We start from the raw sequence: 26,508 nt of genomic DNA, 5'->3' as shown, positions 1-26,508 counted from the left end.
TAACTGGGACCCACTCACCTACGACAACTGTAAGAGGGACTATGGGGTTCAGGAGACCAAACGCTACCACCACACACAGCTACTACATTGGGCACTATCTCCTTAGGTGAGAGAAGCAGCTACACATCCCCTCACCAAGTTTGAAGCCTTTATGACCAAATCCTCTTCCATAAAGGGCGCTATCACCTTTATTTATGGGTTCCTTCTTTCCACCGCCATTTCCCCTCGGCCTCACTACATATCCATGTGGGAGGGGGTGCTCCAACGGGATATTCCTGACACGGAATGGACACACTTATGGTCGGATATAGCTAAGTTTAACCACTCTGTGGAACTAAGGGAGGCACATATGAAAACCATGATGGACTGGTACTTGTACCCGGCCAACCTGCGACAGATATTCCCCGACACTTCAGATAGATGCTGGAGGGGGTGTGGAATTTTGGGAGACTTCCAGCACATATGGTGGGATTGCCCTATCATACGACCATTTTGGGAGGAAATTCTGCCCCACATTAAGGAGATGCTGGGGTACCCCATTCCTACCTCGATAGCCACTACCCTCCTGGGTCTCCGTGATCCTAGTCTCGACCATCAAACTAGGGCGGACAAGAGGATCATGTGGCTCAGCATCGGGGCTGCCAAGCTCACCCTCACTGCTGCATGGAAACAGAGGGAAGCACCGGCCATCTCTCTTTGGCACTCGCGCCTTTGGAGGCTATTAAGTATGGAAAGAATGGCCGACATATTCCTAGACGACTTTAAGGATTTTGAATTCCGCTGGGGCCCCTTGGTTGCTTTCCTCTCCAAAGGACTGCCTTCCGCAGTGTGTCCTGCCAGTGTTAGAGCCCTCCACTTGTTTCAACTGTGATCTGTTCACACTGTGCGCCTGTCTTTAGTACCTACGAGTTGCTACCACCATGGGGGAGGGGGAGGGTTGTGGAGGAGGGATGGGGGGGGGTTCCTAATTTTGTTATCATTACTGTGTATCCCGCTGATCGCTTCTTCATGGCGAACCCCACCAGGGTGCCACGCGAGGATGTTCGCCTTTGACCCACCATGAGAGGATGGTTATTGACTTTATGTTGGACAATACCGGTCAGACTTTGATTGATTAGCACTGCAGGGGTCTGGCCTACCTGCCACTGGTTGTGCATTTACCCAGCGAGCCGGGAGGCACCCCTCTTCGTCAAGCTTGCACCTATTTGAACCCTAATTGATGTGCCTGGGGCCTGGTTGAAATGAGTTCGGTCCGGTAAGGTGGGTTGAAGGTGGGCTCTAATTTCACAGCTAACCCCTGTGTGGGAGATGCGCGGCATTGTCGTAATTTCATCCTTTTTTCTGTGTTTTACAAAGAAATGCCAATAAAAATACTTTTGAAAAAAATATATAATTTACAATAAAAGCATATAAGAACATTATTAAAAACGCCCAATATCTTTTAAAACGTCCATTGTCAGTGGACCAGCCGGGAGGAGGGAACTCTATCTCTCACATAGATTTAACTCCAGATGCCTTGCTGCAGGGTTAACTATAACAGAGTGGAGAATCACAGGTAATAAAAAAGCAAAACTAAGTGCCAGTCTTTAACAAATACCTTCGTTTAGACCACATAGCAAGGAGCAATTTCGAAAGTAAAGCAACATAAACTGGGTCAGTGTCAGATTTTAGGATCCTAAAGAATTCATGGTGGTTCCTAATGCCCAGTTTTCTGCACAATAGTATAACCCATTTAGACCTGGCCTGTTTGTATGCCGAGCATAAGAACAATACATGAATTACTGTTTCCTCCTCCACTAGGCATCCAGGACAGAGGCAATGGGTTGAGCCCGCCCACTTATTAGTTATTGCATAGAGCGGGAGCGTCCCATATCTAAATTGCAGAAACAACTTCCTTGCTAATGGGGGCTGTATTAAATCTAGCACCTGCTTAAATTGATAATGTGACTTAAAATCCAAGAACCCATGTGTTAAACTCATAGTTTTGACTGCCTGTATAAGGCTAGTCAATTTAAACTCTTTCACTACTTTAGCTAAAGTTTTTTTAGGGATGGCTAGACAAGATTCTTCGGTAGTGATCTATAAGTCCTCCATGCCCATAGCTCGAAAAGAATCCCTAACAAAGGACAACCAAGGTATACTAAACACAGCCCCAGTGATGACATTACCGCTTTTAGTTCTTCCCTATAGTGTCTCAACTCTGGTGTACTCCACAGCCGTTGCCAATAAAGCAACGGTCGGGACGAGATTAAATCCACCATTGGGAGGATACCCAAATTCATCCTTAGTGGTACTAGGGGTGTGTTTGTTGGCAAAGCCAGGATTTGTCTAATGAACCTATTTTCAGTGAGGGTCAGGGCATTAGATGGACTGTGCCCCCACAATTCTGACCCATTGGACTCTGTATATTTCTAGCGGTGGGCTTATGACCTTTAATGCACAACTCTTCTGGACTTTTAGGATTCCCCCAATTGCCTGGGTTAGCTTCAGATTGGCCTTGTTGATTTGGGGACCCCAACCCATTTTATCATTTAGGGAAAGGCCCAAATAATCAAAGATATGGACCCGCTCGAGCGGCCTGTCATCCATCATTGGGTGTGGGCAGTTAGTGGAATTGACATTGAAGACCATATATTTTGTTTTATTGATATTTACTACAAGGTTCCTCTTTTTGCAAAACTGCCTAAATTCCTTTAACACTCGCTGCATCCCCATCGGAGATTTCGAGAGGAGCAGGGTGTCATCCGCAAACATTAGTGCGGGAAATTTGCGGAATGATATTTTAGGGGAATCCAAATCCTTGGCGGCAAGTAGATCTTCAATTAAACCGTTTAGGAAGAGGCTCTGCGCAAGCACGCATCCCTGCCTCACCCCCTTACCGACAGGGAAGGGGGCTGTTAGTTGGCCATTCTTGTCTTATCTTACTCTAGCGTATGTGCCCGCGTGGAGGCGTTTAAGTTGGAAACAAAGATATGGTGGAATTCCCATGTCCAGCAGGATGCTCCACAGCTGGTCACGGTCCACCATATCAAACGCTGATTTCAAATCCACGAAGGTAAGATACAGGCTCCCACCTTCCCGAACCGCATGCTTCCAATAGATCAACTGAAGGCTAAACAGCTGATCTACAGTTGAAGTTTTAGCTCTAAAGCCTGCTTGCAACAGAGTTAGAACATCACAGTCTTCCATCCAATCCTGTAGTCTTTCTAATAACACCCCTGCAAAGATTTTTTGAGTAACATCAAGGAGGCTAATTGGCCTATAATTTGCAGGTTCAATGGGGGACCCTTTTTTATAGATCGGAATGATCTCTGCACCAGCCCACGTGGACGGTGCTGGGAGGCCATGAAGAATTGCATTAAAAAGTAATAATAGATATGGAGCCCACACAATAGATATGGAGCCCACACATAGATATGGAGCCCACAAATAGAATGTTGCGGATTTCCTATGGAAAATAGGTCCTAACTATAACTACCTACTGGCGACCACCAGTTGGTAATATATATATATATACACACACACACAATTATATGTGTATATACGTAGGTTTTAAAAGTCAAAATAAGTTCATGTATTTTAACATTCATTTATATCTCCATTATTTGCAATGGAATAGTGTTGCAATTTCAATAGTTTGCCTTGTGTGACTGCACTTTCTCCAGATATGGCCCGAAAAACATTTGTAACTACGTTATGACCTGTATGGCTGAAGTAATAACATTTGTACAGTTTGTAAATAGCAAGAAGCTTAAGCCTTTGGCGGTGGATGTTTGTCTCTTCCTAAACACATCAATAATTCTTCCTTTTCCCCTCCTTACCTTTTCCTAAACCTCTATCATTTTGTAATAAGAGTTCCCATTTTCCAGCCAGGAACCCCTGTTCTTCCCACAGGTAGAACAAAACGGTAGGTGTACATGTGGGGTAGATATCTCCTTGTAAAAAAGATAAGAGAGGTCTTCAGATATAGGTTTTGGGGAAACATTTTGTAGTATGTTGCACTTTGTGAATAAGTCCCTGATTCATCCTGTTGTTCACATGTATGAAATGTGCTTTTTCTCCCAGTTAACACCCCTGCAGGAACTAGCCATTGTACGTTGTATGTATACTACCATCACTCAAAGGGAGGTGACAAAGAGGACCATGTTTGTGACAGCTGACACTCTGGATCGCATCCTGACAGGCTCGGTAAGCAAAGGGTCTCACTGACAGATGGTGATCATTCACTCAGTCATGGAAAACCTCAGGACCTTCGGGCAGGGGCTGCAAAGCACTGCATCTTTCCTGACACGGCAAAGCAGAATTACTGCTGATCATTCAGTCAGACCTTTGGTATCCCAGATAGTTCCGTCATGGTTTGCAGCCAGTATAGAAACCAGCAAAGGTGTGATTGGATGGTTAACAGGGTTATACAGATGGCTCTCTTAGAGTATCTGCAATAATTAGCACTGGAAGATTAACTTGTCTCTGCAATAGATGTGAGTTAAGAGCCCAGCAAAAGTAGTACATGGGAGATACAATGAGGCATACAAAATAGCAAGATCTTCTTGACATGAAAAAGTCACATTTTTTACCCAATGGGAATAGGAGGGATTTTGTAGGATGTACCACAGGATGTTAGATTGGAGATCTCATTGAGCTGCAAGAAATGTGGCAGCTCTTTGAAAGACAGCACAGACTTAGTTTTACAGTGGGTGGGAATGTAATAATCAATAGGACTATATATCAGAATATTATATATAGAATATCATTTGACATCACCATCATGTCCTAAATGTGGCAAAAACGTTTTTGTACAACGTTTGTTAAAATTTTTTATTTCAGACAATATACTGACGAAGATATTCTGGTACCACACCTTCAATAGAATGTGGCATAGGATGATAGATTAAAAATTATAAGGGGTGATAGCGGGTAAATCCGTAGCACTCAGACAGGCAGGTACACCATATGAAAATCCAGTTTGTATGGCCATACTTTGATCTTGTGCATGGGCATGTGCATTGAAGGCAGAGCAGAATAACTATGCATTGACACCAGATGCTTCTGCATCATCAGATTATGTCAGGTGGACCTATACGATATATTAGATGCTAGTCCAGTAGTACTTGCAGTAAAAAGGTATATTTGGTTTCACATAGTGTAAAATGCAGTCATAGTATTTCTATTTCAATTAAAATGCAAACGCTTAACGCATCACTGTGTGCACACACATTATTTTTAACAATGACCTTTTCAACTGAGTAAGTTTAAGTATGTAAGTTTTATTTGTAAAGTGCATGGTTATTCAAAACCATTACATGGATAATAAAATCAGAAAAGTAATTAACTATAAAATATGGCATTTTCCAAACAGTTTTGTCATTTACACACCAGTTTCTCATTTATTTCCTTTAAGGAGGAGTAAAATACAAAGTGCTGCCTTTTTTGTTGCCATTGCTGATACTATTGTGGGTGCAATATTCTATTATTCCCATTTCAGAGTTTTAGTAGAGAATCTCTCTACAGAAAGCACTCACAAGACAACAGTTAATCATTTTGTTACCTAGTATTTGCATGTTATTTTCTGTGATCCTTCTAGGTCCTTTATTCTGGTGTAGTGGTAATTTAGAGTTGATAGGGATGAATTATTATATTGATAATGAGGCGTGTCCTGAGGAAGGAAGTAATAGTGTGCCTCAAATGGTCTGCCTCTATAGAATGAGTGCAGTGAACATCAGGTTGCAATACAAACTAGTGTAAACATGCCACTCTGATACATGTTTAGGGACATCTGACATCACCAGCTAAACTCTAACCTGCACCTACACTGCACTTACACACCACACCTTCACTACCTACATCATACATGAAACCTACTTCCTAATGTTTGCTGTTCTACACTCTTGCAACTACATCAGGTACGACTAGCTAACATGTACATCCTTCAGCACCACATGCAGCCTACACTGCCGTCAGCACTCTTTAAAACAGGTGTCTTCAACCTTTCCTGAGCTACTATCTAATATAGGGAGTTTATACATGTACATAGATACCAAGGGGCGGATGTATCAAGATTCCAATTTGCGAATTCTAATAGCGATTTTTTGGGAATCGCTATTTAGAATTCGCAAAATGGAATGTATGTACAAAATCGCTATTTTTTAGCGATTCCTTATTATTCTTTATTTGCAAATTCGCGAATAATTTCCAATGCATTCCTATGGGCCAGGAGGCCCATAGGAATGATTTTGAACAAATTCTCAAATTGCGAATTCGCAATTTTCTAATCGCAATTTGAGAATTAATTCAAGGGTGCTGGGGTGTCTGAAAGACACCCTGCTGCACCACTGAAATGTACATATGTGTGCATATGGCGCACATACATGCCCCATGGGCATGTGTGCGCGTCACATGCCACCTTAAAATTTTTTAAATTGTGCATTTGTTGAGGACTTCGCAAATTACCATCAACTACAAGTTGGTGGTAATTTGCGATTCCTTAACCAAAATTCGCAACAGAAAAATGCTTCATACATAGCATTTAAGGAATCACAAAATTTGGGATTCCTTAAATGCTGTGGCAAATTAAGGAATCGCAAATCTTTGCGATTTCTTAATTTGCAAATTCTTGATACATTCTAAATCATGCAAAATGACTATTTGCTAAGTCGCAAAGGCCAAAATTCTGCGAATTTTGGCCTTTGCGAGTCGCAAAACGGTTGATACATCTGCCCCCAAATAACTTAAATACTTCCCCTAGAGTACCTCATTCCAGATACAGGGAACATAAAGTATTAATAGAACAGGAGATGCATTGCAAAGGTTTACTTTTGGGATCCTTGGGGATCAGCTGTGTCCCTTTGCCCTTGAAAGAACAAAAGAGAGTGAATTAGAGAGAGTGAGAGAAAGAGAGACAGACAATGATCTGAGAGAAAAAAGAGAGGAAGTGAGAAGAGAAAGAAAATAAAAGGAAAGAATGAAAGAATTAGGGGGAAACGGCAAGAAACAAAGAAAACAAATTAAATAGGAAAGAGGAAGCGATATTCAGAAAGACCGCAAAATAAAGGTGAATATCTACATTACTAGAGAAAAGAGCACAATACAGGAAATGAAGGAAGAAAGAAATTAAGAAGAAACGAAAAACGAAGAATCAAACTGTGAAGGTATGAATGAAAAGAGGGTAAGAATAAAGAAGGCATGACAAAGGAAGAGGTAGAAGGAGAAAGAATAAAGAGCACAACAGAGAAAGAGTAGCGAAAGAAGGTAAGAGAAAGAAAAAGACAACGAGAAAACAATAGAAAGGAAAGAAAGGAAAAAATAAGAGAACGAAAGTAGAAGAAAAAAGAATGAAGGAGATCAGGTCACTAGGGGATGAAGAAAGGAGAAAAAGAAAGAAAAAAGAACAACAGGTAAATACAACAAAAGGAGGAAGACAGAAAAAGAATAACAGAGGAGGAAAAGTGAAGGCAGAGAAAACAGATTGAACAAAAGGAGGGATAGAAGGAAACAACAAGAGAAAAATACAGAGAAAGAAAGACATTGAGAAAGACAGAGATAGGACAAAAGAAAAGAAGGAGAGGAGAGAAATCAAGTAAAGGTGAAAGAAATAAAAATAAAAATGGAAAAAAGAAACACAGAAATGGGAGAAAAAGAAAGAATGAAAGAACAAAGGAAAGAATCACTGAGAGAAACAGGGAGAGAAAGAAAGGTGGAGAAGAAGGAATTAGTTGGAAAAAAGAAATATGCCAAGAAAAAGAGAAAAAATAAAGAGATTTAAAGAGGGGGAAAAAAGTAAGAAAGAGACAAAGAATGGGAAAATGGAGGAAAAGGACCAAATAGAGATGGAAATGAGAAAAAAAGGGAAAAGAGCAAGAATAAAAATTAAGCTTAGAAGATAAAAGAGGTAGAACTGAAAAAGGTTGCACAAAAAGTGTTAAAGAAAGAAATAGTGCAAACAAATAGGAAGAAAGTGAGAAAGATAGAGAACGAGAGAGAACAAGAGAAAGCAAGAAAGAGGGAATAAAATACAGTGAGAATGGAAATGGAAAGAGAGACAGGAAAGCAAGAAAAAAGAAAGAAAGGAAAGAAGGTGGAAATAAAGTAGAAAAAAAAGAAATTATTTTTCAGAAAAGGATAGTCTGCATCATCTAGTACTGTCAGCTTTTGCCTAAATCATAGAAACAGGCACAGTGTTTTTAATAGCTGTGTTATCAGGTGGGCACCTGCCTTTTCACAAGCCTGTTGACAAGCAAGTATCATATGCGAGCCCAGATTCCACATGTAGGCAAGAGCTGAGAACACAAAATATATTCAATCTGTATGTAACAGACTTATAGATTCAAAAGCAAAGCTGTCTTGTAGATTTTGATTTGTGTTTTGTAGAATTACTTGCCTATTTTAGTGCCTGACGTGCACACAGAAATGTGTGTTCATGTCCGTATGTGTTTGTTTGTGTAGTTGTGTATGTGTGTGAGAAACAGAGAAAGGAGAGAGAAAGAAAGGGAGAGAGAGATGAAACCGCATTTCTTTTCACAAAACACACAATTATTGCTGGACGGAATGCAGAAAAAAATCAAAACATTCACCCCAGTCAAGGGATCTGGGTTAAATCCATCAAGCTTTTGCTCACCATGCCACCCCAGTTTAGACCTGACCAGTCATTTTCACCTCATGGACTAGGGGCCAGATGTAGGTAGACCTTTACCGATCGGAATCGGCCGAAAATACCAATTTTCGGCCGTTTCCGATCGGTAAAGGGCTAGGGAGATGTAGGTGCACATATTCGGTAATTTTACCGAATCGTTATTATTACCGAATCGGTAATAAGTACCGATTCGGTAATAATTACCGAATCGGTAATATTTACCGATTCGGTAATATTTACCGATTCGGTAAAATTACCGAAAATGCTATGTGGGTAGCCAATTTTCTATTGGCACATGGCTTACAGAATCGGTATTTTACCATGGAATACAAATCCATGGTAAAATACCGATTCCTGTGTACATGCACATTTGTGCATGTACACATGTGCCATGTGACAGACAGACGTGCCCTTAGGGCATGTCTGTGTGCCACATTGCACACATGCCCGTTTTGGGGGTGCTAGAGGGTGTCAAAGTGACACCCCCTGCACCCTTTAAGGATTCGGTAACGAATCCAGATGTTGGGACCTACATCCCATTTACCGATTTTGAAATACTGAATCGGTAAAATTCGGTATTTCAAAATCGGTAAATGGGATTTACCTACATCGGGCCCTAGATCAGCAAAGTGCACAGGAAATAGGTGGTGCTAGCTCCTTTTTTTGCACCCCATTGAGCCTTCTGTTTTGCAGCAGATGCTGCCAAGGCATGTGCGGGTCCTTTTTTAACAAGGTTTGTACTTACACCCATTTCACCCCCTCAGTGTGTCAAGATGCATTAAACCACTTGTTAGGTTTAGCCCCATACAAATGAGGGACCACTTTTGTCCAGGTTTTTCTGTCAAATTACTAAGCACTGACAAAGGCAAACTGGATCCCAGAAGATGTCTTTGGGAAGCGGTGCAAAGCTAGCACACCTACCCAGGCACACTTTGGGAGGAGCCATGAGGAGTCTCAGGGACCCAGTCATTCCCATAAAGAAAGATGAAGTTAAGCAATGTATCCACTTCAACATGCAGTCCGATATGCTGGCAGTACAAAACAGAACAGCATGGAAGTGCCACACATCCTCAACTCTTTGGCCTCTGAGAGTTCAGAACTTCACTGGAGAGGTCAACTTTTTAACAAAATATACAAAGAGACTAAGCAGTTGTAGACCTATTTTGTAATACATCTCATGGTCATTAAGATGCAGTTTATGTATGTTATTATTATAGTACTTTTGATTTATTGGCATGATGCTTTATCATGTATTTCCCGTTATTGCTACCTAAAACAGTCCATCATTTTTAGAGTGTTAGTCCTAAAATAAGATAAATGTTTGTTAAAATAATTATTCAGTGTTTTTAAAGCCTGTTTACTATTTGTTCTGATAAAAAAAGATATTGCAGTCTCTATGTCATATATTGTGTTTGAAAAGAAGTTAAATATTTCACAAAATCACACATTAAAGTACAGCTATTTTATAGGTAGAAAACACTAACAGTCACATGCATCAAAGGATTTTGCAATCGCAAACGGTGCGATTCGCAAAAATCGGCCGTTTGCGATCGCAAAATCTGCTTTTGGAATGCATGAAGGGTGAAGGCCCTTGCAATTAAAGAATTCGCAAATATTTGCAAATTCTCAAATTGCGATTGCATTTAACGAATCGCATTTTGCGATTCCTTAAATGCAATGCATGAAACTTAAAAAACATTGCAAATTCGCAATTAGGGGGAGCAAATTACCATGAGGTTGAACCTCATGATAATTTGCCAAAACTTTGAAAAATGCACTTTTGTGCATTTTTCAAAGTTTCATGTTGTACGAACACATGCCCTAAGGGCATGTGTGTACACAACATATGTGCATAGATTGATTTCAGGGGTGCAACAGGGTGTGCTTTGGACACCCCTGCACCCTTGAAATCGCATTCTCAATTTGCGATTCGCTAATTGCTAATCGAATATTGAGAATATCTTCCCATTCATTCCTGTGGGCCACTAGGCCCATAGGAATGAATGGGAAGGTATTCCTTAATTGGGATTCGCAATTTGCGAGTTGCAATTAAGGAATTTTAAGAAATCGCTAATTTTTCAGTGATTTCTTCATGCATAGGCTTTTGCGATTTCTTAATTGCGATTCCTTAAAAATCGCAATTAAGAAATCGCAAAAGCCAACAATGATGCATGTACCTGTAAGTTAATACAAGTCTAGAGAATAGCCACATGCAATTAATTACTTTTGATTGTAATGCCCATTTCAGGTACAGAAAGTGGCTATGAAAATAGTTCACACCTCCCAGCCAGTCCCTAGAAATACATTTGGTGCACACTCTAAATGGTATCAATCGCTTTTGGTATTCTCTGCAGTGCAGAAAGACATACATTTATAAAAAATAAAACTATCTTGGATGTGAAATAGAGGCAAGAATTTCTGATATTGTTAACGGGTGCACCACTATATTTATTCTATATATGACCCATCTTTATCCTATACACTTTCTTGCTGTTAGTGCTCAAGAAATCTTAGGCTACATCCTTATTTTCAATCTGTTTTGGCAACTCATGGTTCTACTTGGTGTATTTCAAGGAGTGAATATATTTCTCTTATCTGCTCCGGTTCTGTCTTATTGTTGATTGAGTCGTAGGGCCTGATTCCGAGTTTGCCGGAAAGGGTTAGTGTGCCGCAAACTTGAGGGATAGCCTGTCTGCAATATTACAACTTCATTATATCCATGGATCTAATTAGGTGGACGGGATATCCATCATGTTTGTGACTAAGTATCCCAGCCACCAAACTCATAATCAGGCCCTTAATGATGGGTTTAAGCCTCTCCTGTGTCACAATAACTGCTCAATGCCTGATACGTTTTACTTAATTCTTGTTTTGGGTTTGTTGTCTCTTCTTGTTTGTCATAAATCATTCAAATTACCAATATTTCCTTTTTCTGCATATTTAGGAGAATGCAGCTGAACTTGAAAGGATGGCATTAATGTGTCAAATTGCGCTTACCAAGGGGATACCACGTTCAATATCCTCTAGGATTGTAAATCTATTTACGGTGCCTTCTATTCCAGAGGAGATTGTATTTTGGGCCATCCATCAAATGGCAATTCTATACGGTAATTTGAAATAATGCTATTTAGTTGTGGAACACTGTGATCTGTGGCAATCTACTGGAATTACTTAACAAAAGAAGAAAAGTGAGGAGGGAACATAGGCGCTCGTTCGTCTCCACTAACCTTGAATTAGACTAAGAAAGAGAACAAACTCAAAGCTAAGCTTCAATTATACCAGTCATCAGGGTCACCAGAAAAACTCTCCAGTGCAGGGAACCCATTTCGTTTATGGAAGAACCCTCACCCACCAACCTAGTTGGTGTCATGTTCCATCATAGGGTTCCCACCCAGGGGGCCGAGTATCTCCTAGGTGTGCTTCGATGCCTAATTACAGCGGATATTTTTTTTTGTTGAGTTTCTTTTTGGTGAGGAGTGAATACCGTGAGAGTGAAAAATTAAGGTTAAAACTACCTCCGCGGTACCAAATTATTTATTATGTGGTCTAAGGGGTAGTGTTAAACGCAAGTTCTTTGGACATGAGTGAGAGATTGTGATCTCACACGTCTCTTAAAGGGTGTTCAATAGTCTACATGTTTCAGCCAATTAATTTTGCAATTGATTGGCTTTCTTAAGGATCTATGCTTCAGAGTAAATATAGCCCTGAATCTGCATGAACTATGCATACACGCTAAGGTGTGCATAGGTGTTTAGGGTGCATAACTTACCCTGAACCGCTTTGGTTCTATGTCCCAAAGGATGACAAAAGTGCTTTTAGATGGCTTGTGATTTTCCACTGTCCTTGAGAGGTAAAGGTTAATTCACCAGAGGGGCTCACCCCAACTGATCAGAAAGCCTCATCCCCTTGTCAATGTGCACCGCTCATTACTGTAGGAAGGATGATGTAGTCTTTTAAACCTCCCGGGAACACTGCTTCACCGAGATCCCAGAAGAGACGAATGAGTATGTAAGTATGCAGGCGGCTGACCTTGATGCAGTGAGTAACTAAAGCACAATACCACTCACTTGAGATGTCACATGACAGGTACAGCCTGTGTTAAAACCATTTTTTGCCTGTTTTTTTTACCCTTACTACCATGTACAGAGTGTGACAATAGGCACCGCCTCCCACCGGGAACTATGTTGTGAAAAAGTTTAGTGCATTAAGTAGTTTGTACTTAAAAACCATTTGCTGACACTTGCATTTTATTCTGACAGTCTGCTATAATATCCTTATGCACCTTCCTTGACTCAAATTCAAATTCAAAAGTACTTTATTCGGTTTTCATTTTCAGAAACCATAAAAGGTAAATAATCCAAGATACAGTACAAACACATAATACATTTTCGTTACCCTACGGCAAGACATTAACAGGAAATTGATTACTTCGTTGTAGAGATGTTGGTGACATAAAAACATTTTCATATTAAAAAGAACCTTAAAAATACAATATCCAATTAAAAATCTAGACTTTTTCTACATTTCATTGCACTTTTTAAAAAAACGGCCACAAAAGGGACACATTTGGGATTCAGCAACTGCAGGTAAAAAAGAGCTGGACGTATATGCCGGAAATTTAACTTTTTTGAAATGGGTTTTAAAAAAAGGGATATGGGCATTTCATAGTATTTACAGAGGAACGTAAAGTGGAGCAGATCCTGTGGAGACTTGTTGTCGCAGCCACAGGATGCTAACACTTTCCCTTTGTGACTTTCCCTTGGTACTGCTAATAACAGGTGGAAAAGATTTAGTCTAAACCTAGTAAGTAGAAAACGATCATATGCAGATATTGGCAAGGACAGATATGGTTCCATATCTGGGGAGGTTTTAAGCGTCAGGTTTTGTTGAGAATAAAGGAGTGTTTTACGAACGTTATATCCTTTCTAGTTATACCTTCAGGTTTTGTGAATAAGTCCAGACGTCCCAGATCGTTAAAACTAGGGGAATATTACCAACAACTAGCAATAATTATCGGTATGTTGGTTTAGCAGCGATATTTTTATCGCCGAGCTGCGGCGATTTGTATCGCTAAGGAACGTTGCTATTATCAAGGTTTATCTTCTAAGCGATAAAAATCGGCCGAAATGCATGAATATCGCTGAAAAGTCAGCGATATTCATGCATTACCGAGCTAATGCTCTTAGCCATGTTATCCACCTACCATTGGATAACATGGCTAAGAACTGCTCAGGGGCAGGTGTTAGCTTTTTGAGATATTCGCGCTTAGCGCGAATATCTCCAAAAGTTGGTAATAGGAGATAGTGATGTTAGCGACTGTTTCCAGTCGCTAGCATCTTGGCACGCCCACTTTGCATGTCATTAGTGATAAATATCACTGACATGCAAAGCGGGGCCCAAGATGGTCGCTATCTCCTACTAGCTGTCGCTAACTGGTGTTAGCGACAGCTAGGTAATAGGGAGATAATTTAACTCCTCTTTCTTGGCTTTTAAAGCCAAAAAAGCGGAGATAAACCCCCTTGATAATATGCCCCAAGATTTTGAATACTTGATCCAGGGCATTTTGGTCCTGTGATCTAAGTTTAAAATGTCCCTCATAAGGTTATGTGTAAGACCTAGGTGCTTGTTGAGCCAACATTGAGGCCAAAAGGTCAACGGGCGTAAGGCCAGCGTGTCACTTACATAGGGTAAACCAGTTTCTTCGTGGACTGACAGATTCGCTGTCCCTTTTGGGACGCTCAGTAGTTGTTTAAAAAAGTTATTTTCAGTCACCTGTAGGCCTACAAGGCCAGTGTACCCCATGTGTCACTCCCGTAGCTGGCTATCGATAGACTTTTGGCTCAATATATTTTTAACAAAGCTGCCACTGGTCGACTGCCCATTTTGTTGGCAAATCCGAATAAAGCGGCATTTTCCCTTGTAAATTCGCGCCTTTTTTTATTTAGGAGTGCTACCCAGTTAAGCCGGTGATCTAAAAGAACACCCAAATAGGAGAAGGTTGAACAGGTGGGCACTCTGGTTCCATTCACAGCAAAAATGTACTTACTTTTGGAACTAGACCCCACCTGCATCATGTAGGATTTGGTGTTGTTCATGGCCAGATCTCGCTTGGTCATGAATCCATTAAAGGCGTCAAGTAGGGTTTGTAAACCCTTAGGGGTGCGTGTGCGGAGGACTGCATCGCCTGCATAGAGCACGACAGGCAGTCCTCTCTGTCCTACATAAGGCTAATCATCCCCCGTGTCCAGCAAAACTCCTTCTAGGTTGTTAATATATAGATTAAAAAGAAAGGGCGCTAAAATGCACCCTTGTTGTACCCCCCGTTCGGTGTTAAAATTCCTGTATACCTTCAGTTCTATTGAGTATCGGATGTTGGCCTTGGTATCTCTGTGAAGGTCCCTTAGGAAATTCACCAGAGATCGCTCCACCCCCATGGCCTCCATGGACTGCCACAACCTTCCTCGGTTGACACAGTCAAAGGCCGAGGAAAGATCCATGAAGGCCATGTAGATCGTCCCAGGGCGGGCGATGGTGTATTTACCCAGGATCAGATAAAGGTTGAGGCACTGGGCCATTGTCGAGTGACCTGGGAGGAACCCGTACTGGATATCCAAGATTGTCTTATTCTCCTCAGCCCAGGTACTCAGTCTATTTGACTCACCCTGCCTTATTAATTGACGTGCTGGGGCATTTTGATGTTTTAATTTTAAATGGTAATAAATGGTAATAACAGGCTAATTTATAATCGGATGGCACACGAGTGTGATTCGGATTTTCTCAAAAATCTGAATTACCATCTGATAGCCCCTATTTACTAGGCCATAGGCCTAGTAGAGCCATCCTGCATTCAGTGCTGCATGCCAGACGATGCAACCACTACTCTCACAGGCACACCTATCAGTAGAGGATAATTAACTACCCGGGACACATGCATGGATGACAGGTCCCTACCATGGGGGACCTTTTAATTGTTTGTAATTATGTTGTGTCTCCTTTTCTCATGCATAAATGATCAAATCTGACGGTGAACCGTAACCGTAAGTTATGTACCTTACACACCTATGCACACATTAGCATGTATGCTTAGTTCATGTAGGTTCAGGGCTATTTTTACTCTGAACCACAGGTCCTGAAGAAAGACAATTAATTGGAAACGCATTGGCTGAAACATGTAGACCATTTCACACCCTTTAAGAGACGTGCAAGATCACACTCTCTCACTCACATCCAAATAACTTGCTTTGAACCCTACCCCAGGGACCACATAATAAAGAATTTGGTACCCCGGAGATAGTTTTAACCTTAATTTTTCACTCTCATGGTATTTACTCCTCACCAAAAAGAAACACAACAATAAAAACAGCTCAGCTGTAATGAGGCGTCAAAGCACACCTAGGAGGCACTTGCCCCCTGGGTGGGAACCGTATGATGAAGCATGCCACCAACTAGTTTGGTGGGTGAGGTTTCTTCGATAAACCAAATGGGTTCCCTGCAAGGCAGACTTTTTCTGATGACCATGATGACTGGCTTGATTGAAACTTAGCTTTGATCTTGTTCTCTTTGTTTGTTGAATCTACTGGAATCTACATTACTTTTAGGTCTGGCTGCAAATAGTGTTATCTTACTATGGCTCATGCCATCACCACACTCAAATACACAGAGAGTGGGCTTTGAAACATGTTCCAACAGATGTTGGCTTGTTCATTTAGGTCCCTTAATACATTGCTTGTGAAAGGTTTTTCACATATTGAATAAACCAATGACAGTATTGTGGATTTATACATTTTATAGTGGTTATTGAAAATGGGTCAATCACTAGCATTGCATATACAATACAAATTGAAAGCAGAAAAAAGCCATACACAGTAATTTTAAGTTCTCTCCTACAAATATTTCAAACAATGGCGGCATTGAGAATAGAGGCCCGTGCATTTTTGTCATTTTAACCTGCATATTTAAAACACTTCATTTGTGAGGAATGTGACAACTGAAATGAAGGAAATAAAACATCACTACTATGCTTTTCTACCAAGTGTCATAATGGGTATACACATAAACTCTAAAATGATTCCTTTTTAGACAGTGCTCATGAAAGAAACAAGCATGCCATCAGGAAGCTTCAAAATATGCAACTCCAGCAAGAGGCCTTAGAAGTGTATGGTTGTAACTTTAGCTAAATACAGGTCCACTGACAGCCACTTTTGAAGGACAAAATGTATTGCTGCTATTTTGGGTATTATGTTAAAATGATGAATATTGTTTTAGATTTGTTGACGTTCGTGGTCATTTCAAATTGCAGATACACATTTCAGCACCACATACCAGCAGAAGATGTTCCTTACAAGTGTTATTTCATTATGTCGCTTGCTAAAAAACAGTTAAAAAGTAAAACAGCTCTACACCAACTAGCTACTTAACTATTATTATTAAGCCTTTATTTGTACAAGGAAATGCAGCAACTCTGCTATAATTCTGAACTCCTTAATCACCGTCATAAAAAGGTGCAAGTGAATCCAGGGAAAAAACAATGTGAAACTGTGGCACTTCGGGGTTATCTTGCTCACTAGAAGGGTTCGTGGCGGCAGATACCGCACTGTCTAACAGACTTACAGACACGGGTGCTTTGGGTAACGCTGGTTTTATTGCTTTCAATAAACGTTTACGTCGTATTGCTTTCTGGTAATACGGTAACGTGGAGTCAAACTCGTTAGAGAGTCTCTGATAGCGTTTCTCAGCAGCCGTTCGGCGTGTGTCCCGAGGGCTTCTGGGACTGGTGGTCCAGGCCTTCTCCTCCACGATGTCGGGTAAACTCCGCCGGCAAGAAAGGAAACAAACAGCGTTTTAGTTTAACTGGTTGTGGACCATCGTACAGGGTGGGGAGTGAGGACTCACACGTGCACACTTCTTTCACTAGAGTTGGATAGTGAGGGGAGGGTAGTGCATGGGGTGAGTGATAGTTTTACTTCCGTGGTTTAAACCACTTAAAACCCCCCCAGCCTGAAAGCCGTGATCGTACCTCTGGTAGCCACACTTCCCTCGATGAAGTGTGGCTGGGCGAAGCGCCTTCCTGTTGGCCTCCTGGCTTGTCGTCTTCCTCGTTCTTTCGGTCCGCTCCTTGATTGTCCCCGTCGGGTTTTGTAGTCCGTTGTTGCTCCGTGGTCTTTACTCCTGGACTCCTTTCGTCTGCTTCTATTCCTTGTCCGTAGGGTGGTCCTCGGATACCGTCTGCTTCTCGTCCGGGTCCGAAGAGCAGTCCTTGGGTACCGTCTACTTCTCGTCCTGGTCTGAAGGGTGGTCCTCGGATGCCGTCTGCTTCTCGTCCGGGTCCGAAGAGCAGTCCTCGGGTACCGTCTGCTTCTTGTCCTGGTCCGGAGGGCAGTCCTCTGTTACCGTCTGCTTCTCGTCCTGGTCCGAAGGGCAGTCCTCTGTTACCGTCTGCTTCTCGTCCTGGTCCGGTGTGTAGTCCGGCGTGCAATCTTCCTTCATCTCCGGGTGTAACACACACCTGTGCATCGTCTGGGGCGGCTTTTAGCGGGCTTGAGTGGGCGTAACCAACATCGTGTTCGGTGTCCAACTCCGCCCAGTTAAAGTAACAGGATTCCGCATCGTCCTCTGGTTCCGAGTCGTACGGTTCTTCGCTGCGTCGCCATGTCCCAGAATGCTGTTCAAAGAGAGGTGAAACAGGTAAGTCTGCAAAGCCATATTCCCCGACCCCGTCACATACCTCCCCCCTAGGATTCTCCCGTTCGGGGAGAGGATATCTGGAGAGAAAATCAGCGTTGGCATTGTCTTTCCCCTTACGATGCAACACCTGGAAAGAAAAGGGCTGTTAGGACAAGAACCACCTCATGACTCTGGGATTGTTGGAGGCATTGCGACTCATCCATTGGAGTGGGGCGTGGTCAGTGTACAATCGGAAGGTGCGGCCCTCTAGGTAGTATCTCAATTTATCCACAGCCCATTTAATCGCCAAACATTCCTTTTCGATCGTCGGGTACTTCACCTCCCTGGGAAAAAGTTTTCTGCTAATGTACAGGATGGGATGTTCAAGACCTTCTTCAGTTAGCTGGGACAATACAGCTCCAACCCCGAAGTCTGAGGCGTCCGTGTGGAGGATGAATGGTTTGTTAAAGTCTCGTGACGTCAACACCGGGCGCGAAGTTATCGCCTTTTTGAGGCTTGAAAAAGCGGTCCTCATTTCCGGTGTGGGATACAAAAAGTCCGTTTTCGAACTGTGCTTCGTTAGAGTGTTGGTCAGTGGAGCTGCAATGTCGGAAAAGGAAGGGATAAATCTCCTGTAATATCCCACTAATCCGAGAAAGGCCCTCATCTCACGCACATTGGAGGGAAATGGGGTGTCTGCAATGGCTTTTACTTTTTCATCTTGAGGTTCAATGAGTCCACGGCCCAATACATATCCAAGGTATTTCACTTTCTGAAATCCAATCCGGGACTTTTTGGAATTGATGTGTAATCCTGCTTTGGCGAGTTGTCGTAGGACTATCTCTAGGTGGCGAAGGTGACTCTCCCAGTCTGGACTGAAAATGATGATATCATCCAGGTAAGCAGAACTGTATGCCTGGTGTTCTCGCAAGACTTCGTTCATTAGTCGCTGGAAGGTTGCCGGGGCTCCATGCAATCCAAACGGTAATACCGTAAACTCGAACAACCCGTCTGGTGTTGAAAACGCGGTTTTCTTGCGGTCTTCCTCCCGTAATGGTACTTGCCAGTACCCTTTTGTCAGGTCTAAGGTGGTGATGTACCTGGCTTCTCCCAACTTCTCGATCATTTCATCTATCCTGGGTATGGGGTAGGCATCAAACGTGGACACAGCGTTGAGGGCGCGGAAATCCATGCAGAATCTGCTACTCCCATCGGGTTTCGGAACCATTACGATCGGTGAGGACCATTCACTCCTTGAGGGACGTATGACTCCTAGGCGAAGCATCTCTTTTACTTCCTTGCTGATCGCTTCTCTTTTGGCGGCCGGTATCCTGTAGGGCCGTTGTTTTACTATGGTTCCTTTAGGCGTTTCAATCTTGTGTTCAGCCATAGTCGTGGAACCTGGTAGGTCTGAAAATATATTTTCACAGTTCTGTAGAACCACTTGTAAGCGTTCTCGTTGTTCCTGGTGTAGTTCATCGTTGATTACCAACTGGGATACTGTGTTTTCCTTTCGGGTTTTGTTCTCGGCAAAGGCTATGAGTGGAGGAGCTCCGAGCCATTTCTTCAAGACATTTATATGGAATACCTGGGTTCTTCTGCTCGATAGTCTTAGTCGATATGTAGTGTTCCCGATAGTTTCAATGACTTGATAGGGTCCCTGCCATTCCGTTTGAAACCGTTTTGAGGTGGAGGGTAATAGAACAAGGGCCCAGTCGTTTAGCTCGAGTTTTCTCCATTTCTTCCCCTTGTCGTAATGATGTTTTTGTTTAGATTGACTTTTCTCTAACTCTGCAAAGGCGAGTTCCCGGATCTTGCCAATCTGGTTTTTTAGAGACTGACTATATTCAAGTAAGGTTTTCGTTTCTCCAGTAGGTTCAGCCTCCCAATATTCCTTCGTCATGTCTAAAAGACTCCTTGGCTGTCGTCCATACAACATTTCAAAGGATGAGCATCCAAGACTGCTTTGTTTTTGGCCTCTGATAACGTACAAGGCCAAAGGAAGGAGACGGTCCCAGTCTTTTTGGTTGGCTGTGAGCATTTTTTTTAATATGCCTTTCAGAGTTCCATTGTAACGTTCTACCAGACCGTCTGTCTGGGGGTGGTATATCGACGTCTTGATCTGGTGTAGGTCTAACAATTGACAGACCTCTTTCATGACTCGAGACATAAATGGGGTCCCCTGATCCGTTAAAATCTCCTTTGGAAATCCAACACGTGAAAACAATTCAAGGAATTTCTCTGCAATGTTCTTAGAGGTTGGATTCTTTAATGGGAACGCCTCTGGGTATCTGGTGGCATAATCCACAATGACAAGAGCATACTGATTACCCCTACTTGTCCGTGGAAGAGGTCCGATAAGGTCCATTGCAACTCTCTCGAATGGTGTCCCTATTATGGGTAACGGTTGTAATGGGACAGCCGCAGGTTTCTGTAAGTTTTTCCGCTGACAAACGTCGCAGCTCTGGCAGTGTTTCTTGATGTCTTGATAAACTCCTGGCCAGTAAAAGTTCTTCAAAATATTCTGAGTCGTTTTTTCACTACCTGTGTGTCCAGCTAGGAGATGTGTGTGCGCATAGAACATGATTTGTTCTCTAAAACACACTGGGACTAGTAACTGTTTCGGTTCATTCTCTTTTGCTTGTCTGTACAGCAAGTCATCCTGGATTACAATCCGGGGATACCTGGGGTTTGGGTTACCTTGATCGGCATGGGCTTGTTCCCAGGCGTTGTGCAAAGTGTTATCGTTTGCTTGGGCAAACCGGAAATTTCGATCCCCCTCCCAAGGTTCTGGAGCTATTAGTACTGGTTTGACATCGCTCTCATTACTTAGTCTTTTCGAGAACAGATCTAAAAAATGTGGATTATCAGTTCCGAGTAATAGTTCCTCTGGCAGATTGTTCATTATTCCAACTTTCACTATTACCTGTCGTCCTTCTTCCAATTTTAATGGTACACAAGCGACTCGGTAACTTTTCACATCTCCGTGCACACACTTAATGTTAACTAGTGAGTCGGGTACTAACTGTGATTCACACACAAACCTGCCCTGTATTACAGACTGCTTACACCCTGAGTCTAACAGAGCTTTAACGGTTTTGCCATTGACTTGAACACTCACGTGATATGCGCCTCCGAGTTCTGCTGAAAACATGACGGGTCGGGGTAGGTAACCGACTTCCATGGGTTCTTCTTGCATTCTTTTCTTGGGACAAAACCTGGAAATGTGACCCCATGTCCCACATTCAAAGCATTGAGGACCTCTTAATGGGGGGGCCTCTTGATTCGGTGGTCGGGGCATAGGTACCCCGGGAGGTGGTTTAACTTTTCTGTCAATTCGCATCGGAGGTTTGGTATTTTTTTCTGTTTCCATGGGATGTAATTTCGGCTGTGCTCTCGCATACGTGGAAGCCATCTCCATGGCTTGTGCGGTTGTCAGATTTGAATGTTGCCGTAACCAGCGTTGAGTACCAAACGGCAGGGCTTCCAGATACTGTTCTAAGTAAATTTTGTCCATTATGTCTTCTTTCGAACTTTGAACTGGAGTTAACCATTTATCAGCTGCGGCCTTTAAACGAAAAAACAGGGTCTTTGGATTTTCACCTGGGTTTCCTCTCTCTTTCCGAAACCGGACTCGATATGCCTCTGCGTCCAACCCCAGGTGGTCTAAAATGATAGTCTTGATTTGTGCATACGGTGTCTGACCGTTACCGTTAGCTACTTGGTATGCCGCTTGAGCTTCTCCAGTTAACAATGGCGCCAAAAAAAACGGCCACTTCTCTAACGGCCAACCACAAGCCAGTGCCACTCTTTCAAAATTAATTAGAAAAGCGTCTGGGTCTTCTCCTGCTACATATTTTTGTAAAGAAATTCCTGAAGGGGTAGGATTTGTTTGTCTTACTTCTCTCACTGGAGTTCCGGTGGTATCGATCCTGATTGGCTGTAATTCCCCGAGGGTTTTTACCACACTGTCTCTGAGAGCGTCTCTGTCGGCTTGTGCAGTAGCTAATTGTTGTTCTACAGCCCAGCCCAACTGTTCTTGGCCTTTCACTAGGCGTTGTAGTAGTTCCTCCATCTTTGGTTCACAGATGGCTATCGGCGTGCCCGCATTCTCCACCACTTGTGGCACTTCGGGGTTATCTTGCTCACTAGAAGGGTTCGTGGCGGCAGATACCGCACTGTCTAACAGACTTACAGACACGGGTGCTTTGGGTAACGCTGGTTTTATTGCTTTCAATAAACGTTTACGTCGTATTGCTTTCCGGTAATACGGTAACGTGGAGTCAAACTCGTTAGAGAGTCTCTGATAGCGTTTCTCAGCAGCCGTTCGGCGTGTGTCCCGAGGGCTTCTGGGACTGGTGGTCCAGGCCTTCTCCTCCACGATGTCGGGTAAACTCCGCCGGCAAGAAAGGAAACAAACAGCGTTTTAGTTTAACTGGTTGTGGACCATCGTACAGGGTGGGGAGTGAGGACTCACACGTGCACACTTCTTTCACTAGAGTTGGATAGTGAGGGGAGGGTAGTGCATGGGGTGAGTGATAGTTTTACTTCCGTGGTTTAAACCACTTAAAACCCCCCCAGCCTGAAAGCCGTGATCGTACCTCTGGTAGCCACACTTCCCTCGATGAAGTGTGGCTGGGCGAAGCGCCTTCCTGTTGGCCTCCTGGCTTGTCGTCTTCCTCGTTCTTTCGGTCCGCTCCTTGATTGTCCCCGTCGGGTTTTGTAGTCCGTTGTTGCTCCGTGGTCTTTACTCCTGGACTCCTTTCGTCTGCTTCTATTCCTTGTCCGTAGGGTGGTCCTCGGATACCGTCTGCTTCTCGTCCGGGTCCGAAGAGCAGTCCTTGGGTACCGTCTACTTCTCGTCCTGGTCTGAAGGGTGGTCCTCGGATGCCGTCTGCTTCTCGTCCGGGTCCGAAGAGCAGTCCTCGGGTACCGTCTGCTTCTCGTCCTGGTCCGGAGGGCAGTCCTCTGTTACCGTCTGCTTCTCGTCCTGGTCCGAAGGGCAGTCCTCTGTTACCGTCTGCTTCTCGTCCTGGTCCGGTGTGTAGTCCGGCGTGCAATCTTCCTTCATCTCCGGGTGTAACACACACCTGTGCATCGTCTGGGGCGGCTTTTAGCGGGCTTGAGTGGGCGTAACCAACATCGTGTTCGGTGTCCAACTCCGCCCAGTTAAAGTAACAGGATTCCGCATCGTCCTCTGGTTCCGAGTCGTACGGTTCTTCGCTGCGTCGCCATGTCCCAGAATGCTGTTCAAAGAGAGGTGAAACAGGTAAGTCTGCAAAGCCATATTCCCCGACCCCGTCACAGAAACTTTCTTTTCTGCCTACTGATAAAGGTCGATTGCGTAACGTGCGTTGTGAAAAGATGCATTTTGGGAACATTGTTTTGGCTTGGCTTAGGCAACAGAGGCTCCCTTGGCTAGACTCCCTACTTGCTTTCTCCAGAACTGTTAGTATAAACGTTGCTGTACATGCAGAAAAGTGTCGACTACACCAAGATGCAAAAATTGTAGTAAAGTCTTACTTGTGTGAGTCATGTTAAGGAAGAGTTGCAGTCATTTTGTCAGAAAAGAAAGGTCCTCATTTCTCTGTATCAAAGTTGGTGAAACCTGGTTCCCATATACCTTGAGGGTTTGAAGTTTTATGGTCTGCTGAGTAGAACATTTAGAAAGCAATACATCAAGTTATTTTACAAAAATGTATTATAAAAAAACATAAGCTTTACAGCACACTCTTCATTTCAAGTTTTTATTCATCTTTTTTTTTTATTATTGATGTTTTTTCTATTTTCTCTTTTAGAACCAGAAATGGAACAATGCCTCAGTCTTATTCTCAGAACATTCTGTCCTGTAATGAAGACTGCTTCTACAGTCAACCAGAAATTTTGGTTTAGCCTTGGTGTGTACTTGCAATGGTGTAACGGTGGGGCTCTGTTTGATGCTTGGGGAGTGTGGGGAGAGTACACCTTTATTAAGTTCGTTTTTGTAACATTACCTGAGAACACCCTTCATGCAAAGAGATGCAATTTCTGTTTGATGCAGCGAATACCAGTCCATATTCATCTTTTTTTTAATCTACATTGAACTCTTATTTGTTGCCCAAATCAGAATTCAACTGCAACATTGGTCTGCATAAAGTGTAACTCCCCTACTTTCTAGTACATCTGCATATTGAACTGGCATGCTGAGCTGCTGTGTCAAGTTTGCTATGTCATGACTGGAACACATCTCTTGTCTGAAGAGTACACCTCTGAGAGACACCCTATTAATTTCTGTACCAAAAATCTAAGGGTCTGATTTAAAGTTTTGGGGGACATGTTGCTCCATCACAAACGTGACGTATGTTCCATCAACTGATTTATTATAAGTTCTTTATAACATATTGTATTTGTAATAAGACGGAAGGGGCTATCCCGTCATGCTTTTGATGGGATACCCATCTGTAGAGGATGTATCCTTATGGCTAGATCAGATGATCTCGAAGCTGGGGAACAGGGTTCAAGTCTCGGCAACGACTCTGAACATCCTGTGATTCTGGGCAAATCACTTAATCTCCCTGTGCCTAACAAAATGAATATGTCCTTGTGTAATGAAACTGGTGCTCATGTACAGCACTCTGATACCTGATATCTTCGGGTCTAGTATGCGCTATATAACACTAAAAAAATACAGGCCTTATGTTGTGAAATCACATCCATGGAAAGAGGAGAATTAAAGCCTGTAGAAATTGTACATACATTTCAAGAGGTCATTGTTCATTTCCATGGCACAGACATCTAGTTGCAACCTACAGCTCGCACAATTGCAAACTCGGCACCATATTAAGTAAAGGTTTAGACTGGTGCAAATCAGGGAGTACACATATTTTAACCATTTTTCCCACAGGAAAAACAAAGAATGCAGGAAGCAAGATCTGCACCCAAAAAACATGTGCAATAATAGGACATAAAAAGGAGAAATGTAATTTCACACTTTTTGCTATGTTTAAAATAGGAAATTGAGTGAATTAGTGTTTTTTCAGATATGTGATATTAAATCAGTCCAGTTTCTTCCTGCCTGAGCAGTAAAATAGTGTATAACCACTATACCACATTTTTACTCTGAATCAGCACTTCTTTGTTAACCACATAAAATGATTCACAAAATTACTAATAAGGAATGTTTTAATGCATCATCTTTTATATTTTTACATGCACTTTTTTTATTTTGCCCAGAGGGCCAATATCTTCATACACTATGAACTTGTGCAAATCTGATTTATCCACTCTTATTTCAAAAACAACAATACTGTGCAAAATGGAATTGCTTTGCAACAAATTTTAAGTAGAAAGCAACCTGGTGACACGAATTCGGCCTTTCATTTCCTTTGAGTTCAAAACAATGAGTTGCATTAATGTGGAATTATTACCATGTATTGTCTAGAATGCTACAAAAGTGCAATAGGATGCAGAAGCGAAATGGAAACCATTACATGACCCATGAGAGTCAGAGAAAAGCTATGTGTATTGAGACTATTACCTGTGAATAATCGTTTAATATCAGCAGACACATTGCACTGTGTTTGCTCAGTATGTCCTATGCACTACCAGGCAAGGTGGGAAATATGTAGATAAATGCAACACTTAAGCCTTTGAGCTTTAACTGTGATTTTCTGTTTTTCTGCAAGTCATTGAGATGTTATCAGGCCAGTTTGCTGCCAGTGTAGACACTCCTGTAGTCACACTTTTCTTTGAAGCCTACTCAACCTGTAAGGCATTTCTTCTAGAAACCATCCCCAATCTCCGGGAGGTAAGTTGGGAAAGTGGGAAAAGAACAGAGCGCAGTGGATGAAGGTTGAGAGCTGTTACGTTTTGTGAGATGACTGATGCATACACATTGACTGCCCCTTCCTCTACCTTTGCATATGTACTTCATTTGATGAAATACAAAAAAAGGAAATTCATTCTCTTGACCCACATTTGTGATCTCCATTATTGTAGATAACTAAAATGTGTAAAAACCTTTATTGTACCACACCAAGTATCAAAAGAATATCAGGTCCGCTATATCAGACAAAATCAAAGCTAAACCATGTTATAATACTAAAGTATTAAGCAACACTTTTAAGTCTAATAAGCATTTTTGAAAAACGAAAGTGCCATAGAGAGATTCTATGGCAATTTAATAAAATCAGTGTTACAGTAGTCTCTTTTTTATGTCTACCACAGCCTGTACATGAAGA

The 26,508-nt window shown here is 42.4% G+C and overlaps 1 protein-coding gene across 1 annotated transcript in view; it reads left to right on the top strand.

Annotated features, from left to right (window-relative positions):
• The window catches only part of LOC147749185 (uncharacterized), a 76,948-nt gene extending 50,831 nt beyond the window's left edge, over window positions 1-26,117 (top strand). Inside the window, exons 4-7 of the mRNA XM_086929548.1 lie at window positions 4,066-4,188; window positions 11,571-11,733; window positions 24,088-24,186; window positions 25,954-26,117. Coding sequence (XP_086785674.1) covers window positions 4,066-4,188; window positions 11,571-11,733; window positions 24,088-24,186; window positions 25,954-26,117 — 549 coding nt within the window. The remainder of the gene's footprint in view (window positions 1-4,065; window positions 4,189-11,570; window positions 11,734-24,087; window positions 24,187-25,953) is intronic.
• The last annotated feature ends 391 nt before the right edge of the window (window positions 26,118-26,508 follow it).

The sequence above is a fragment of the Lissotriton vulgaris genome, chromosome 1_1, assembly GCF_964263255.1.
Source record: "Lissotriton vulgaris chromosome 1_1, aLisVul1.2, whole genome shotgun sequence".
NCBI classification, from domain to species: Eukaryota; Metazoa; Chordata; class Amphibia; order Caudata; family Salamandridae; genus Lissotriton; species Lissotriton vulgaris.
Note: the sequence above shows the minus strand (reverse complement) of the source record. Positions and strands in the feature narration are given on the sequence as shown.